General features: G+C 43.9%; 1 protein-coding gene across 1 annotated transcript in view; it reads right to left on the reverse strand.

The window, feature by feature from the left end:
- Positions 1-566: 566 nt before the first annotated feature.
- The window catches only part of LOC143765633 (NXPE family member 4-like), a 298,399-nt gene continuing 279,091 nt past the window's right edge, over positions 567-19,874 (reverse strand). The window contains exon 5 of the mRNA XM_077252481.1: positions 567-2,762. Coding sequence (XP_077108596.1) covers positions 2,227-2,762 — 536 coding nt within the window. The 3' untranslated portion in view covers positions 567-2,226. The remainder of the gene's footprint in view (positions 2,763-19,874) is intronic.

The raw sequence follows: 19,874 nt of genomic DNA on the forward strand, positions 1-19,874 counted from the left end.
AATGAAAAGAGATAGAAAGATAGAAAAATAGATAGATAGATAGAAATTGTCACAAAACTTACGCTAGCAGTGGGTTACGGCGTTATGTCCTTGATGGGAAAAGTTTTACTGTGTCTAGGACAACACAATTTGCATATACAGACTTCCGGGGCACAGAGTTTAGCGTCAAAAGCCGGTGCATGCGCAATAATGTGTTGCATGCTTTGCCCACAGTTGGTCAAAGCATACTGCGCAGGCGCGAGATGACACTTGAATGCGCAGGCTCAAAATACAACGCCGGGAAGAAGATTCGTAGTGAAAAGCCGGAGGTGGGGAGAATCGGCGATTAGGCCCCACCCATCGGATCGGACCGGACCGGGGTGATTGACAGACGAAAACGGTGAGATTTCTAAGGTATTTTCTCTGCAATGGTGGGGAATCGGGGGATATAAAAGGTACTAATGTAAAGCAGAGCTCAGGCCCTATTGAATGATATTTTTATCTAATATCGAAAAAATGGGGTGACAGGTTCCCTTTAACCATTTTGTGTAGTATGACAATCTGCTTTTAATGATATACTCATTTGCAATTAAGTTCTCATAAAATTTTCATTATGCAAATTTTCTCTTCAGAGAGGAAGAGAACTAGAACTCTAGTGCCACCTATACTTCATAAAATTTTAGTAATTTTCCCCCAAAACTAAAAGCTTTTCAACCTAAATTTACCACTAACAAAATATAATGTATCATGAAAAAACAACTATTAATAATACATAGAAACATTCCAGAGTTATTGCCACATAAAATGACTGGTCAGATTTTAAAACTAGCACTTGGTCATTAAGCTAAAAAATGGGCTTTATCACTCAGAGTTTAAGGCACCGTTGCTGTTATATATCACAGATATAGTAATTCAGAGTCACAGTGGTGATGGTGAGACCCTATAACAGTTCACTGTATATCACTTAAATCTTGGAATTCTATTCACAGAATGAGACTATCACTCACATTTTCAATCTAGTACATCAACCCTGAGGTATTATAACATGATTGATTTAGGCATTTTTCTGTTCCTCAGGTTTTAATAACATTTTAGTATTTTTGATCAGTATTTCATCAGTATTTGTAAAACTAAACCAGGAGTGTCTCTAAAACACAGAACAGGTTTTCATTTTCAGCTATAGTTTTTCTCTGTAAGTTCGACTCCTTGTTTTGGCATACCAACACGTGACAAAAAACTGACCAGATGCTGACGTGTGAATTTGGCCTTATGCTGTGTACTCTGTGAGCTCCTACCCCTATACATTGCAAGTATAAAATGTCATTCCTTGGTCGACCCCTATGTTTTATACTATCTGTGAAAAGCACTCTGATTGGCTGTGCTATACCACGTGATCGGATTGGGGAATAATGTATTGTTATGCTTGATGCTATTAGCCCTCTCTCTGAGTGTAGCCTGTATAGAATGTCATTGGGCAATTTTTTTTGCCCCTCCTCGCAAATCAAATTGCAGATTGTTCGAATTCACGTGGAACTCTGGTTTTTTAGGATATTCGAGTCAAATTTGATTCTCTGTTGATCGATCCGCTCATCTCTACTGCTATGCAATGTAGGCTAGGACATTATGCTGAGGTTGTATGTGTGAAGCTGAGGGAGGAGTAAGAGGGGTTAAGGTAGATTCACAGGGGCTGTAGTCACTGCTGGCTTGTAGCCCAGCACAAGCGATAATGGGACATGTAGTTAGGTGAGAGCAGAGGATCCTGATGAAGAAGTGATGGCTGTGAGTATCAGAGCTGGTTACAGGTGACAGGAAGTGAAGCTAAAAAGGTATAAACCAATATGAAAATTGGCAGAAAAAGTATATGAGGATCTTTGGGACATTATCCTTAGGCATTTTTTGGCAAATACAGTTACTGAGTTAGGGTAGTTGAGAACCTCTTTAAGTCTTCCTCATCTTTTCTTTCTAGTCAGAACTTTTGAGGAATTATCAAACTTATCAATGAGAAACTATCAACTAACTATGAGGTAAAACTAGAATGTGAACCTGAGCTAGGCCTCCACCTTTAAATGTAACCATGACCCCTTCCTATATAATAAGTACACCATTGGTTATATTTTCATTTCTTCTCAGTTTTTTATTATCTTATCTATTAGTATGCTTCACAACAACCTAGTGGCCTCAATTATAGGATTCCAAATTCAAGATGTGAAGTAGAATAGAAAATAATTGGATTTTTTACTAGTAAAATTAACAAATGTATGTAAGGAGCAAATCTATCTGGCTCTTGACTATATGTTCTGGAGGATGAACATCATGTGTATTGTGAGCAACAGTCATGTCCCAAGCATCAACCACAGCAACAGGAAGATTTCTGAAGACATCTTTCAAAATCAGGTTGTGGATATACCCATGGAAGTCACTGAATCTCTCTGAATTAAGATCATCATTTCTTGTATTTTCAGTTTTGATGATGACTTTGGTATCGGGACTCCTCAAAAAGAGACGAATCAAAGATTTTTGCACCAGAATAACTCTTCTAATAAAAAGTTGGACCGGGAAAGGCCTGAAGTGCTGACCCAAACAAATGACAATCACATAATTGGAACCTCCAGCTAGTCGATCTATCTGCTCATGGACATAAGCATCATCTTTGACCATGTAAATGCGACTTGCAACAATTGGATGACTGTGCTTTTTCCACTGTAAATTAATATTTCTTTTTTGATCTACTGCTACCATCAAAGTATCCATTCCGGCTCTATGCAGATCAAATGTCTTGAGACCTGTTCAAAAAGACAAAGAAAAACATATACTTTAAAAACATCAAGACTACGTAATGCTACAATCAAAATCATGGGGCTATTGCAATGGTTCTGCTACAGCCTATGGATCATGACACATGCAAATAGGTAATTACCTTGGGCCCTTAAACACTTATAGGCCGTTTATATGCTTGATGCTTACATTACAGAGCTGGCTGTGTTATTATTTAGTAGCTTCATAGTGTTTTTGGATACTACAATATTGTATCTGCATTTACCTCTGGAGTGATTAAATATTCCATTGGATGGTGTATGTATTGAGATATTTTCCCTTAGAGGGATTGGTTTGAGAGTTTCCATTTAAATCCTACTAACCTTTCACCATTACAAAGCACATAACTCTGGGTCATTCATATTACCCTACCAATAATATATTGTTTGTAGAGCAAATACGATTTGACCAATTTAGAAAATATGTCAGTGGCACTTAGTGTTGGACTTGGAATTAAGGATTTGGGTTTAGAAACTGCTAGTATCAAAAAGACAAGGTTGACAAAACTTTCACTTTTCAAAAGTGTAAAAGCTTTTATATAATAGTAAAATTAATATTTAATAAAACTTAAAATTAATGTTCCACTAATCATCAATAGAAACAAATCTTATCACTGTACTGTTAATGCTTAAAATAACCTAGACTAAGGTGAAATATTAAATGAAAATGACCTGATATTCAACAGAAAGAAAGAACAGGTATAGTATTCACAAAAATAGAAAGTATTACTTGGATTTTATCAACAAAGAAATGATGACAAAATAGATTGTAATATATACATTATAGTGAACTTATGGTCAGCTACTGTGATATAAACTACTGTATTGCCAGCATGGTCGGTGTTAGAATTTGGGGCCCCACTTTATCTAACATATTACATCATTATATGGAAACATTTAGGGTACATTTATACAAGCTGATTTCTGACTATTAAGCGAGAATGATGGGTGTAGATCAATCACTAATAAATCATTCTGTCCCCATATAGTATCATGCTTTCAGCAACATGTATCCTGCTTCCAACAATCAATGTGCTGCCTAGAACAATTTTTTTTCCAGCATAAATAATACACTTACCCGATATATGATCATCCTTCTGTTCGATGGGGTGATTATTGACATATTTACATCTATGAACTCACATCTGGGCTGCTGGCATTTAGAAATGTACTACTGAATACTATGCATATCACAAGTGACACAAACATTATATATTATACATACATCAGTATTAAATAAAAAAAACAATACAGGCAACAAATGTAAATGCAAATTGATCTAAGACTTATTTTTAATTAATAAAAAGAACATCATAATATAAAATTAGGAGAAACATGAAGGAAACCACTAAAGGGTTGTATAGGATAAATAGTGCAAATGTAGAAGTTTACATTACATTGCAAATCATTACTAACTACCTGATAACATTATGTGCATGCATAAGCAAGATGGTGGAAGACTGGTAAAGCTGACAAATAACCATCCTAATGCTCAATAACATAATTAATTATCAAACCCGCTCTTATCAGATACTAAACAGTATACAAAATCTTACAAGCACATAAGATGGTCAAAGCGATAGCAAAATAAATCAGAAATATATCACACATATGTATACAAAGAACACATACATATGCACATATATGCTGAACACATGTGGAGCGCCCCCATTGGGCCGTGGGGTACTCGGTACCGGGTCCTTCGGTTCACAGTGGGATGTCACTGTGGCAGACCCGGTCCGTGGCCCTGGGACGTCCGTGTAAAAGGGAAAGGTCTTTAAAGGGATATGTTCTACATTCTACATTTGCACTATTTATCCTATACAACCCTTTAGTGGTTTCCTTCATGTTTCTCCTAATTTTATATTATGATGTTCTTTTTATTAATTAAAAATAAGTCTTAGATCAATTTGCATTTACATTTGTTGCCTGTATTGTTTTTTTTATTTAATACTGATGTATGTATAATATATAATGTTTGTGTCACTTGTGATATGCATAGTATTCAGTAGTACATTTCTAAATGCCAGCAGCCCAGATGTGAGTTCATAGATGTAAATATGTCAATAATCACCCCATCGAACAGAAGGATGATCATATATCGGGTAAGTGTATTATTTATGCTGGAAAAAAAATTGTTCTAGGCAGCCATGGGCCATGTGTAAGGAGGAAGACCAAGCTGAGTCCGGAACTGTCAAGGCTGCGTTCCAGGTTGTCCGGGGAAAAGAATAGTGAACCGGATAGCCCCGGTGATTTGGAAGCAGGTGGTGTGGCAAAGGAGAAGCGCGTGTGGAAGCACTCAGTTTTGGCACGAACAAGCAGCGCACAGCAGGGTGAGAAGCGTACTCTGTCCCCTGAGTACCGGCTCTGCATCGGGCTGTATTTGCTGGCTCCCATCACCACAAGCGGGACCATAAGGGAGAGGGGTGCTGTGCACTCAGTAACCATGAGTACCACGCTAGGATGGAGAAGGGAAAGCCGAGAACCAGACATATGCTTGCAGCCCTCCCTGCCAGTTGCTGTACACCAGCCCACGTTTGATTCTATAAGTGCTGCAGCCTTGTTTGATTTGGCTGCACAGGTTTATGGACAAGGGGCTCAGCAGACATACCGACTGACTGCTGCTGCCAGAAGATGGACCCTTGAAGATGGACTCTTGAAGGACCCCATTTGTTGACATCTTCCTGGCCGCCGACACTGCAACTTATGTGGGATCATCTCTGCGGTGGAGGAACATAAAGGATATGATTAGTTTGATAATTTGACTGCTGTTATTCTGCATTTGTTGCTCATTTCATTTCCTTTTTAACCATTCATCTCCCTACGAGGAGTTCACTATCCTGTTAGATTAAACTGTTAAATTTGTTAACTCTTGCTCTGCCTATAGTCCGTCACTGCATCCCGCAACCTGCTTACACTTGGCTTAGTCAGCAAGATGTAGTCCACGGGTGCAGAGATGGCAGACCAAGTGGCCATAGGTGTCCCAAGGGCTAGCTTGCCACTGGGGGCTATGCTCATCAATCTCCAAAAGTTTGCAGAGCCCAATTCACTGCTATGAGACTGGTCCGAGTGGGTTAAAGGCATGCTAAGAATGCACCCCATGACCCCCGCCATGCAGACAGAGATTGCTGCGATGGCCCTGAACAGGGAAAGCTACGTGCTCTGTCATGTTCCGGCCCCTGTATGAGCAGAGCACTTTCACCAAGGTGTTGCAGATCTTGCAAGAGATACATGGGGACCCCATGGATATTGGAGTATTGCAGATATGCTTGTTGAGCCGTGTCCAAAGGGAGGGGGAGTGTGTGACCCAATATATGAACGCACTGCAGGAGATCAACACCGCGATCGCTAAGCAGGATGGTGTGGACATCGTACCTTCTGATGTAATTTTGAGAGACCAACTACAGTAGTGGCAGGCCTCAGGGATGCGCTGCTTAAACAGGCCTTGCAGAAGAGCTTGCGGGTGAATCCGCACATGTCTTTTCTGGAAATCGGGGCAAAAGCGCACGAGCAGGAAATTCAGTTGACCTGAGTATGTAGCTGAGTTGGTCTCCATCTGGTGGGTTGCCTGTGAAAGTAGGGCTTACAGACAGACAGGCCTGCACTTACTTTCTGCCAACTACCTGTGGTACTTCCCTTACATTTTTCTACCAATATTACTGTATGAAACTGATGTTTGTGCCATCGGAGTGTGGCTGGAGTAAAAAATTTTGAAATTGGAAGTGTTGCATGAGGTTTCAGGTCTCCCAGCTAAGAAGGCTTACACTGCTCCTTTAGCCACCAGGTCCTCATTGAAACTTCAATTCCAAGCTGTAAATTCTGGGCCATACTCTGATGCCTCATGCATGTGTAAGCAGGTTGTGGGATGCAGTGACAGACAGGAGGCAAAGCAAGAGTTAATAAATTTAACAGTTTAATCTAATAGAGCAGTAAACTCCTCACAGGGAAATTAAATGAGGAACAAATGCAGAATAACAGCAGTCCAATTATCAAACTTAACATGTCCTTCATGTTCCTCCTCTGCAGATGATCCCGCAGGGGTTGCAGTGCTGGCAGCGGCTGGGAATATGTCCACAAATGGTGCCCTTTAAATTAGGGGCCATGTTCTGGCGGCTCGGTCATTCTCCGGTACCTTCTGCTGAGCTCCTAGTCCATAAACCTGTACGGCCAGAGGCAAACGTGGGCTGGCGTACAGCAACTGGCATGGAGGGCTGCAAACATATGTCTCTCCTCCACGCACTCCTCTCTCTTACAGTCCCTCTTGTGGTGATGGGAGCCAGCAAATACAGCCCGACGCAGTGCAGGTGCTCAGGGGACAGAGCATGCCTCTCACCTTGCTGCGCGCTGCTATTCGTGCCAAAACTGACTGCCACCTTGCACGCTTCTCCTTTGCTACACCCCCTGCTTCTGGATCACCAGGTCTGTCCAGTTAACTATTCTTTCCCCTGAACAACCTGGGATGCAGCCTCGACAGCTCCGGATCCAGCTCAGCACAGGCACCCGCGGCCCGGTCTTCCTCCTTACACACCCCCTCACCTTTAGCTCACCATTCCACGGACGAGAGTTCTTTCAGTAGGCGTTATCTTCCTCCATATCTTGTGTAATCCACTGCCAAATAAATTGGTTTTGTTCATAACGATTGGGAGGTTTTCCAGCTGTCGTTCATTCTGTGCGGAATAGGTCAGGTTGAGTGGTCGAGTCAGGCTGGGTAGTCGAGGACGGGGATGCATCATAGTCAAATGGAGCAGCCATTTTAGGAGTCTCAGGTCCTGACTCTTCCCCTGGGCTGATGGGTAGCAGACTCTCCAGGTCAGAGGATGAGGCAGATGATTTTTCTTCATCACATTCGAAAGTCACTGTATTGGGCATTTCGGGGACACTCGACACTCTCTCTTCCTTCTTGGGATCTCGTGACAGGCAAGGACACAGCATACTCTGGAGAACTACTCGGGTAGGGGCCCCTTCTTCCCCTTCAGCCTGAACTTCATAGATGGGACCATTGGATCCGATTCGGTGTTTCACAAAATAGAGAGTTTTTCCCATCGAAGCTCTAACTTGCCTTGTTGTCGCTTGTCTTCGAAAAATCAAGAAACAACCCTTATGAATTTTATGATAACATAGATAAAAACTACATTTATTTATATTAATTTTAAAACCATGAAACAGCCACAAACAGTTCGCTTCTCTCAGACCAGCACCCAGTCTCCAGCCTTGAGAGCTGTCCCTCACAGAGGCGTTGCCTCATGGTCCTCAAGTTCTTGAAACTTAGTCTACACCAATCGATGTAGAGTCTGCAAATGATGCTGATGTTCATGGACCCAGGTTGACATCCCCGTCCATCAGTAGTCCTCCTCTGGGTCCAACTCCAGCTCGGTAATCTCTCGTCCCTTTTGCTTGAACAGCAGGGTGTATGGCGTGTATCCTGTTGTACGGTCTGTGTGCCCTGCAGCTGCGCTCAGGGACGAGACAACCAATCAGAAGTGGTTTGGGGCTGTAATCCACAACTCAGTCAATGTGACTGTTTACTTATACTCAGGTTAAATGTTACAGAATTTTATTATATGCCAGCATTCGGTGGTGTAACCCAAGGACGTGCTATCTGGGGGGGAATGTGGCACCCTGTGTCTGCGTCACCACAAAATAGTCACATATGTACTTTTTTATATGTGTATTGCAAATGATGGGAGTTATGCTTTCTCTGCTGGGGACAACTGCAAACACAATTTACCTTACCCTGCTCCCTTACTCTGCCTGAAGCTTAGAGCTTTGCACAGATACCCTAACTGGGAGTGGAGGGGCGTAGTTAGTCTGTGAAGGGATAGTAGAAAAAGAAAATGGAGAATGTTCAGGGAGGAGAGACATGTGCTTCATCCAGGGACCGTGCTGAGGAGGATCAGGGTATCAGCTCCTAGTCCATACAGACTTCTAGAGTTGGGTGGTAAGCTGAGATGCTGTGTGGTTTTCATAACCAGCAGTGAAGTGTTTTTCCCAGGAGCTCTGTAGCAACAGAGAATCAGTGAGAGATTGTGCAAGAACAAACACGTTCTTCACATAGGATTCTCTCTGCACGTTGCTGGGGGAGAAAACGCCGTGAGTACTTGGCTGTACTGGAAGTTTCAGACTCCAGGAAACCTGTGTCCCAGAAAGTATTAGAGCAGCAGGGTGTTTATACTGAATCACTGCAGAGAGAGATAATTCCCATCGTGCAGAGGAGACTGGATGCCTGGTGAGAGTTGTATTCCATCCTCTGAAACTGTATTTGAACTTCAGTAAATGGTAAAGTGACTTTCCTTGTTTCCTGACTTATTACTCTGCACCATCTACTTTTATCACCATCCCTGGGGGCCAGCCCTAGTTGGAGGGGAGTTAAACACCTGCACAGCCATCATCACCTACCCCCCAGGGATCATTTGCAGTGCTGGCCATATTACAGCCAAACACTCCAACCTGCATCACAAACTCTTTTTTTTCTAATTTTTGCTTTCCTTTTTCTTTTTAATCCCTGTTTCACTGTCCCCAGAGCACAGGCAATGGGAACGGCCACCATCCATATGACCCCCAGAATCCAATGTTGCCCAGCGATCTGAATACCCCGCTCTCAGTGATAAACATAACCCTACATTTATCGACATTGAACCTCATCTGCCAAGTGAATACCAAAACACTCATTTTATCTAAGTCAGTCTGCAATTTATGAACATTTTCCATACACTACACCATGGTGCAAAATTAAAAAAAAAACCTCTATTAATCCTGTTTTACACATCATTAATAAATAAGTTAAATAACAGCAGACTCATGGCTGAATCATGGACATGCAGTGAGAAAAAAAAGTATTTAGTCAGCCACGAATTGTGCAAGTTCTACCACTTAAAAAGATGAGAGAGGCCTGTAATTGACATCATAGGTAGACCACAACTATTGAGTAAAGATGAGAAAACAAATCCAGAAAATTACCTTGTCTGATTTAGCAAGATTTATTTTGCAAATTATGTTGGAAAATAAGTATTTGGTCACCTAAAAACATGCAAGAATTCTGGCTCTATCAGACCTGTAACTTCTTCTTGATGAGACTCCTATGTCCTCTACTCATGACATGTAGTAATGGCACCTGTTGAACGTGCTATCAGTATAAAAGACACCTATCCACAACCTCAAACAGTCACACTCCAAACTCCACTATGGTGAAGACCAAAGAGCTGTCAAAGGACACCAGAAACAAAATTGTAGCCCTGCACCAGGCTGAGAAGATTGAATCTGCAATAGGCAAGCAGCTTGATATGATGAAATCAACTGTGGAAGCAATAATAACAAAATGGAAGACATACAACACCACTGATAATATCCCTCGATCTGGGACTCCACGCAAGATCTCATCCCATGGGGTCAAAATAATCAGAAGGATGGTGAGAAAACATCCCAGAACCACACAGGGGGACCTAGTGAATGACCTGCATAGAGCTGGGGCCACTGTAACAAAGGCTGCCATCAGTAACACACTACGCCGCCAGGGACTCAGATCCTGCAGTGCCAGACATGTCCCCCTACTTAAGCCAGTACATGTCCGGGCCTGTCTGAAGTTTGTTAGAGAGCATTTGAATTATCCAGAAGAGCATTGGGAGGATGTCATATGGTCTGATGAAACCAAAGTATAACTGTTTTTGTAGAAACAAAACTCGTCGTGTTTGGAGGAGACAGAATGCTGAGTTGCATACAAAGAACACCATACCTACTGTGAAACATGAGGGTGACAACATCATGCATTGGGGCTGTTTCTCTGCAAAGGGACCAGGATGACTGATCCATGTACATGAAAGAATGAATGGGGCCATTTATCGTGAGATTTTGAGTGCAAACCTCCTTCCATCAGCAAGGGCATTGAAGATGAAACGTGGATGGGTCTTTCATAGTGTTGAGCATTCCAATACCGCAAGTATCGGGTATCGGCCGATACTTGCGGGTATCGGAATTCCGATACTGAGATCCAATAGTTTTGTGATATCGGGAATCGGTATCGGGATTAATATCAATGTGTAAAAGAAAGAATTAAAATAAAAAATAGGGATATACTCACCTCTCCGACGCAGCCTGCATTGGTCGCGTGCCGCCCATGTGACCGTGACGCGACCAATCACAACAAGCCGTGACGTAATTTTCAGGTCCTAAATGCCTAATTCTAGGCATTCAGGACCTGAAAATTACGTCACGGCTTCTGATTGGTCGCGTGCCGCCCATGTGACCGCGACGCGACCAATCACAACAAGCCGTGACGTAATTTTCAGGTCCTGAATGCCTAATTCTAGAATTAGGCATTCAGGACCTGAAAATTACGTCACGGCTTGTTGTGATTGGTCGCGTCGCGGTCACATGGGCGGCACGCGACCAAACAGAAGCCATGACGTCACGGAAGGCAGTAAACGCGCGCATTTTAAGCAAAGAAGGCTGCCGGTTCCCTCGATAAGGTGCAGGCTGCGTCGGAGAGGTGAGTATATCAATATTTTTTAATTCTTTATTTTACACATTAATATGGATCCCAGGGCCTGAAGGAGAGTTTCCTCTCCTTCAGACCCTGGGAACCATCAGGGATACCGTCCGATACTTGAGTCCCATTGACTTGTATTGGTATCGGGTATCGGTATCGGATTAGATCCGATACTTTGCCGGTATCGGCCGATACTTTCCGATACCGATACTTTCAAGTATCGGACGGTATCGTTCAACACTAGTCTTTCAGCATGATAATGATCCCAAGCACACCGCCAGGGCAATGAAGGAGTGGCTTCATAAGAAGCATATGAAGTTACTGGAGTGGCCTAGCCAGTCTCCAGATCTCAGCCCTATAAAAAACCTTTGGAGGGAGTTGAAAGTCTGTGTTGCCCACCGACAGGCTGCTCTAGAGATCTGCATGGAAGAATGGACCAAAATATTACCAACAGTGTGTGCTAACCTTGAGAAGACTTACAGAAGAAGTTTGACCTCTGTCATTGCCAAACAAAGGATATATATATATATTTATATATATATATATATATATATATATATATATATATATATATATATATATATATATATATATATATATATATATATATCTTGCCAAATCAGACAAGGTGATTTTCTGGATTTGTTTTCTCATTTTGACTCTCATAGCTGTGGTCTACTTATGATGTCAATTACAGGCCACTCTCATCTTTTTAAGTTGGAGATCTTGCCCAATTGGTGGCTGACTAAATACTTTTTTCCCCACTGTATAACTTATAACTGAAGGCCATTCAGATTAGCAGTCATTCAGCAAAACTTTCTGGATGTGGTCTTTGAACCAGTTTTCACTCCAATTGCAAACCTTACTTTCTAATCATATTGGCTTTAATTTACCCATTAGGTATCTATGTGGGACAATGTCAAATATGTTTCTAAAGTCCTAATTTACCATATCCACATCTACCCCTCTGTCCAAGATTACACTCACCTCTTCATAAATATTAATTAGGTTGGCTTACAAACCCCTCAAGATTATTTCTCATAACTGATTTGAAGCTTACTGGTGTATTAACTGTGAAAGAACTAAAGAAATATTGATAGGGAATTTAGATTGCGAGCCCCATTGGGGACAGTGTTGATAATATCTGTAAAGTCCTGCTTAATAAGATAGCTCTGTATAAGCAAAGAATATTTTTTTTAAAATGGGCACCATATTAACTTTGTGCCTGTCACTTGGCACCGTTCTAATCACTAGAAAGTCTCTAAAATTTATACGTACAGGGCAAAGAAATAACTGAGCTAAGTTCCTTGAAAATGAGGTTGGAGTGGGGGCGGTGCTGTCACAAGGCTCATCTTTGGGCGAGTTGCGTCCATGCACCTACTTTTCCAAGAAGCTGTCGCCCGCCGAACGTAACTACGATATCGGCAACAGGGAATTGTTGGCTATCAAGTTGGCTTTTGAGGAATAGCGACACTTCTTGGAGGGGTCGGTCCACCAGGTTACAGTTATCACCGAGCATAAAAACCTGCTTTATCTGGAGTCAGCCAAGCGTCTGTCCCCCGGGCAGGCTCGCTAGGCATTGTTTTTCACGCGGTTTAACTTTTTTGTTACTTACCGACCGGGGTCCAAGAACACTAAAGCGGATGCTTTATCCAGGTGTTTTCCGGGGGGAGAGTCTCGGGAAGATCCGGTAAGCAACCTCTAAAAAGGTGTAGTGGTCTCGGCTCTCACGACAGAGGTTGAGGCTGAGATTGCCTAGGCTCAGGACGAAGTACCACCAGAGCTTCCCATTAACAAATCGTTTGTACCACTCCATCTTTGCCTAAAGGTGTTGGGTGAGCATCATGATGCTGTCCCGGCTGGCCATCCAGGGGTTAGAGGTACCTTGGATTTGTTTTGGTGGCCCAAAATCCGACAGGATGTGGTCTCGTACGTGTGAGCATGTAGCACGTGTGCTAGGCATAAGACACCCCGTCCTCGCTCCCGTCCTGCTGGCACTTTACATCCGCTAGGGGTACCCAGTAGGCCATGGACGGAGATCTCCATGGATTTTATTACAGATTTGCCCTCTTCAGCTGGGAACACGGTCATCTTGGTGGTTGTTGATCGATTCTCAAAAATGTCTCACTTTGTGTCCTTACCTTCGTTGCCTAACGCTAAGACTCTGGCTCAGGTATTTGTACAGGAGGTGGTCAGACTTCACGGGGTTCCGTCTGACATCGTGTCTGATAGAGGTACTCAGTTTGTGGCAAAATTTTGGAAAGCATTTTGCTCACGGCTTGGGATCAAGTTATCACATTCTTCGGTGTTTCATCCTCAGTCAAATGGTCAGACCGAGCGTATGAACCAGAATTTAGAGCAATATTTACGCTGCTTTGTTTCTGACAATCAGGAGGAGTGGTCGAAGTTCCTTCCTTTGGCGGAGTTTGCGATAAATAATCACCGCCAGGAATCGTCTGGGGAGTCCCCGTTCTTTTGTGTTTACGGGCATCATCCTAAATTTTCTACTCTGCGTCAGGGGGGCTCTGCTGGCATCCCGGAGGAGGACCAGCTAGGAGCACAACTGTCATCTGTCTGGAGGAGAGTGTTGGTGCTAGGTACAAACGTGTGGCTGACAGTAGACGAGTGCCTGGTCCGGACCTGAGTGTGGGTGACTGGGTGTGGTTGTCCACAAAAAACATCAAACTCAAAATACCATCCCTGAAATTAGGTCCTGGGTTTATTGGTCCATTTAGGGTCGCCGCCATCATTAACCCAGTAGCCTACCGATTGGAGCTTCCTACGGTTTATAAGATACACAACGTGTTCCACAGATCGTTGTTAAAAAAGGTGGTGGGTTCCGTGGACACGATGCCGACGCCATCTCCAGTTTTGGTGGATGGCAATTTGGAATTTGAAGTCTCCAAGGTGGTTGACTCTCGAGTAGTGCGCCGCACATTACATTATGGGCCAGAGCAGAGGTCTTGGGTACCAGCCTCGGACATTCATGCAGACCGGCTGGTCAGTATGTTTCACCGCCGCCATCCGGACAAGCTGGGTCCTATAAGTCGTGAGGGCCCTTTGGTCCCTCGTAGAAGGCGGGGTACTGTCATGTCGGATGCTATTCACACTAGGGCGTCCGACAGACAGCGGTAATTCCGTATTCGTCCACTATGCGCTCAGTGGCGCTGGCTAGATTTCTTCTAGGTTGTCCAGGGTTAATCTAGCTGGTACTCGGATTGGAGGCTGGGTCTCGCCCACTGCCTTTAAATAGTTCTGCTGAACTTTGGGCGTTGCCGATTATAGCTTGTGTCTTGTGCCTGGTGATCTCGGTCTGGAGTGGTGGTCTAGGAGAGGAAATATCGTATCTGGCGGTGTATTATCCTTCGTCATATTTCTCCTTCCTATATTTATACTTGTTTTGCCCTGTGCACATTATAGTGTTTTCCTGTGTGTCTGCGGCGTGGTGCATTTTTAGTTTTCCCTTTCTGTGCTTTCTGTAGGGGTTGGTGTGAGGTTTTATCACTGGGTGGCGGGTGGAGGTTTCAGCTTAGTACTGAAACAGGAGTCAGGGTCAGGCCTGGCGGCCCAGACATGCACACCTTCAGTGTAAACTCTGGGAGAGGGACAGACAGGGTTTCCCTAGTCTGAGGGATATTGCAGGGGCCCGGGTAATCAGCTGTAGTCTACCCAGTACCTCCGTGACGGCCAAATGCAGTTTAATATCTGATATAGGCTGAAAGCCTGAAAATTGAAGCTCAGCTTTGTTCAGTGGAGGAGAAAAGCAAGGAGCAGCAGACACCGTTAGTAGGCCCAACCAAACAAATAGGCCAAATGCAGTTTAAAATTTCCTATAGGCTGAAAGCCTGAAAATCTAAGCTCAGCATTGTTCAGTGGAGGACAACTGTACTGAGTGGCGCAGACAGACACAGGTAGTAGGCCTAAAATAAAACAGTTGGCTCAATGCAGTGCAAAATTGGTTACAGGGGTACACAGGCGGCATTGGTTTGTTCAGCGGAGGACGATTGTAAGGACTCGGAGTGACGCAGACAGACTTTGTAGGTCTAAAATAAAAAAGTAGGCTCTATGCAGTGTAAAATAAGTTATAGGGGTACACAGGTGGCATTGGTTTGTTCAGCGGAGGACGATTGAAAGGAGTGACACAGACAGACTTTGTAGGCCTAAAATAAAAAAGTAGGCTCAATGCAGTTCAAAACTGGTAACAGGAGTAAACTGGCGGCATAGGTTTTGTTCAGTGTAGGACAACTGTAAGGAGTGGATGACTGTTATGAACTGGTGGCCTAGGAGCAGCATGGACGGCCGGAGGACTAATTACCCCTAAAGAAAGAAACAGGAATACTATCTTGCCTCAGAGAAAATTCCCAAAAGAAAGGCAGCCCCCAACAAATAATGACTGTGAGAGGAGAGGGAAATTACAAACGCAGACTGAAAACAGAATTTAGCAAAGGAGGCCACGCTACCTAGAAAGGAAAGACAGGACAGAGTACTGTGCGGTCAGTATAAAAAATACTACAAAATCCACCACAGAGAATACAAAAATCTCCACACCTAACTAAAGGCATGGAGAGTAACTCTGTGACTCCAGAGCTTCCAACTTGGCTGAATAAATCTTTACACAGACAAAGCTGGACAAGAAAAAACATAGCAATTCACAGAACTATTAAGTCCACCGCATGTGGACTGCAAAAACTGAGCCAGGACTTATCTTTGATGATTTGGACAATCCAGAAGGAGAAACCAAGCAGAGATGTGGATCCCTAGAAAACAATGGACAACTGGCACTTACTAAAGGAAGGAGCCAGACTAAATAGCCCCGTCCAAAGTGGAAGCAGCTGATGACTGTTGTGAAGGACAAACAGCAGCTCTACCACTTATAACCACCGGAGGGAGCCCAAGAGCAGAACCCACAACAGAATTCACAACAGTACCCCCCCCTTGAGGAGGGGTCACCGAACCCTCACCAGAGCCCCCTGGCCGATCCGGACAAGCCAAATGGAAGGCACAAACCAAATCGTCAGCATGAACATCGGAGGCAACAACCCAAGAATTATCCTCCTGGCCATAACCCTTCCACTTGACAAGATACTGAAGCCTCCGTCTAGAAAAACGAGAATCCAAGATCTTCTCCACAACATACTCCAACTCCCCATCAATCAACACCGGGGCAGGAGGATCAACAGAGGGAACCACGGGCACCACATATTTCCGCAACAAAGATCTATGAAAAACATTATGGATGGAAAAAGAGGCTGGAAGGGCCAAACGAAAAGACACTGGATTGATAATCTCAGAAATCCTATAAGGACCAATGAACCGAGGCTTGAACTTCGGGGAAGAAACCTTCATAGGAACATGACGAGAAGACAACCAGACCAAATCCCCAACCCAAAGCCGGGAACCCACACGCCGACGACGGTTGGCAAAACGCTGAGCCTCCTCCTGAGACAACACCAAATTGTCCACAATATGAGCCCAAATCTGCTGCAACCTGTCAACCACAGAGTCCACCCCAGGACAATCAGAAGACTCAACCTGCCCTGAAGAAAAACGAGGATGAAACCCAGAATTACAAAAGAATGGTGACACCAAGGTAGCATAACTAGCCCGATTATTAAGGGCAAACTCGGCCAATGGCAAGAAAGCCACCCAATCATCCTGATCGGCAGACACAAAGCATCTCAAATAGGTTTCCAAAGTCTGGTTAGTTCGCTCGGTTTGGCCGTTTGTCTGAGGATGAAATGCGGAAGAAAAAGACAAATCAATGCCCAGCTTAGCACAAAAGGACCGCCAAAACCTAGAAACAAACTGGGAACCTCTATCGGACACAATATTCTCCGGAATGCCATGCAAAGGAACCACATGCTGAACAGACATCCTCTGGGAAACAGGAAGATCCGAAATAAAATCCATAGAAATATGCGTCCAAGGCCTCTCAGGGACCGGCAAAGCAAAAGCAACCCACTGGCGCGGGAGCAGCAAGGTTTGGCCCGCGCACAAGTCCCACAGGACTGCACAAAAGAACGCACATCCCATGACAAAGAAGGTCACCAAAAGGACCTACTAACCAAATCTCTGGTACCAAAAATCCCAGGATGGCCAGCCAGCACCGAACAGTGAACCTCAGAAATCACTTTACTAGTCCATCTGTCAGGAACAAACAGTTTCCCCGCTGGACAGCGATCAGGTTTATCAGACTGAAACTCCTGAAGAGCCCGTCGCAAATCAGGGGAGATGGCAGAAAGAATCACCCCCTCCTTAAGAATACCAACCGGCTCAAGAATCCCAGGGGAATCAGGCAAGAAACTCCTAGAGAGGGCATAAGCCTTAACATTCTTAGAACCTGGAAGATACGAGACAACAAAATCAAAACAGGAGAAAAACAGGGACCATCGGGCCTGTCTAGGATTCAGCTGTTTGGCAGACTCGAGGTAAATCAGATTCTTATGATCAGTCAAGACCACAATACGGTGCTTGGCCCCCTCAAGCCAATGTCGCCACTCCTCAAATGCCCACTTCATAGCCAACAACTCACAATTGCCGACATCATAATTGCGTTCCGCAGGCGAAAACTTTCGAGAAAAGAAGGCACACGGTTTCATCAAGGAACCATCAGAATTCCTCTGAGACAAAACGGCCCCTGCCCCAATCTCAGAAGCGTCAACCTCAACCTGAAAAGGAAGAGAAACATCCGGCTGACGCAACACAGGGGCAGAAGTAAATCGGCGCTTAAGCTCCTGAAAGGCAGAAACGGCCTTAGAGGACCAATTAGCTACATCAGCGCCCTTCCTCGTCAAATCGGTCAGGGGTTTAACCACACTGGAGAAGTTGGCAATGAAACGGCGATAAAAATTAGCAAAGCCCCAAAATTTCTGAAGGCTCTTCACGGATGTGGGCTGGATCCAATCATGAATGGCCTGAACCTTAGCCGGATCCATTTCTATAGATGATGGAGAAAAAATGAAGCCCAAAAAATAAACTTTCTGTACTCCAAAGAGGCACTTAGACCCCTTCACAAACAAGGCATTGTCACGAAGGATCTGAAATACCATCCTAACTTGTTTCACATGAGACTCCCAATCATCTGAAAAAATCAAAATATCATCCAAATATACAATCATGAATTTATCAAGATAATTCCGAAAAATATCATGCATGAAGGACTGAAACACAGATGGGGCATTAGAGAGTCCGAATGGCATCACAAGATACTCAAAATGGCCCTCGGGCGTATTAAACGCAGTTTTCCATTCGTCACCCTGCTTAATACGAACCAGATTATATGCCCCTCGAAGGTCAATCTTAGTAAACCAATTAGCCCCCTTAATTCTGGCAAACAAATCAGAAAGCAAAGGCAAAGGGTATTGGAAATTGACCGTGATCTTATTCAAGAGGCGATAATCAATACAGGGTCTCAAGGAGCCATCCTTCTTGGCAACAAAAAAGAAACCTGCTCCCAATGGAGAAGAAGATGGCCGAATATGCCCCTTCTCCAAAGACTCCTTTACATAGCTCCGCATGGTGGCATGTTCAGGCACAGACAGATTGAAAAGTCGGCCCTTAGGAAACTTACAGCCTGGAATCAAATCAATAGCACAATCACAGTCCCTATGCGGTGGAAGGGAACTGGACTTGGGCTCATCGAAAACATCCTGGAAATCTGACAGAAACTCAGGAATTTCAGAAGAGGGGGAGGAGGAAATTGACATCAGAGGAACGTCATCGTGAACCCCCTGACAACCCCAACTAGTCACAGACATAGATTTCCAATCCAACACCGGATTATGTACCTGTAACCATGGAAACCCCAGCACAACAGCATCATGCAAATTATGTAACACCAGGAAGTGACAATCTTCCTGATGGGCTGGCGCCATGCACATGGTTAACTGTGTCCAAAACTGAGGTTTATTTTTAGCCAATGGTGTAGTATCAATCCCCCTCAAAGGGATAGGATGCCGCAAAGGCTGTAAGGAAAAACCACAACGTCTGGCAAATTCTATGTCCATTAAATTTAAAGTGGCGCCTGAATCCACAAATGCCATGACAGAGAATGACGATAATGAGCAGATCAGGGTCACAGATAACAGAAATTTAGGTTGTACAGTACTGATTGTAACGGAATTAGCAATTCTCTTGGCACGCTTAGGGCAATCAGAAATAACATGAGCAGAATCGCCGCAGTAAAAGCACAACCCATTCTGACATCTGAATCCTTGGCGTTCCGCTCTAGACACAATCCTATCACACTGCATAGGCTCAGGACTCCGCTCGGAAGACAACGCCATAGTGTGCACAACTCTGCGCGCACGCAAGCGCCGATCAATTTGAATGGCCAGAGACATAGAATCACTCAGACCTGCAGGTGTGGGGAACCCCACCATAACATCTTTAACAGATTCAGAAAGACCCTTTCTGAAAATTGCCGCCAAAGCATCCTCATTCCACTTAGTAAGCACAGACCATTTTCTGAATTTCTGGCAATATGACTCTGCCGCTTCTTGACCCTGACACAAGGCCAAAAGTGTTTTCTCAGCATGCTCTACAGAGTTAGGTTCATCATAAAATAACCCAAGCGCCTGAAAGAAGGTGTCTACATTAAG

This window comes from Ranitomeya variabilis, chromosome 4 (genome assembly GCF_051348905.1).
Source record: "Ranitomeya variabilis isolate aRanVar5 chromosome 4, aRanVar5.hap1, whole genome shotgun sequence".
Classification (NCBI taxonomy): domain Eukaryota; kingdom Metazoa; phylum Chordata; class Amphibia; order Anura; family Dendrobatidae; genus Ranitomeya; species Ranitomeya variabilis.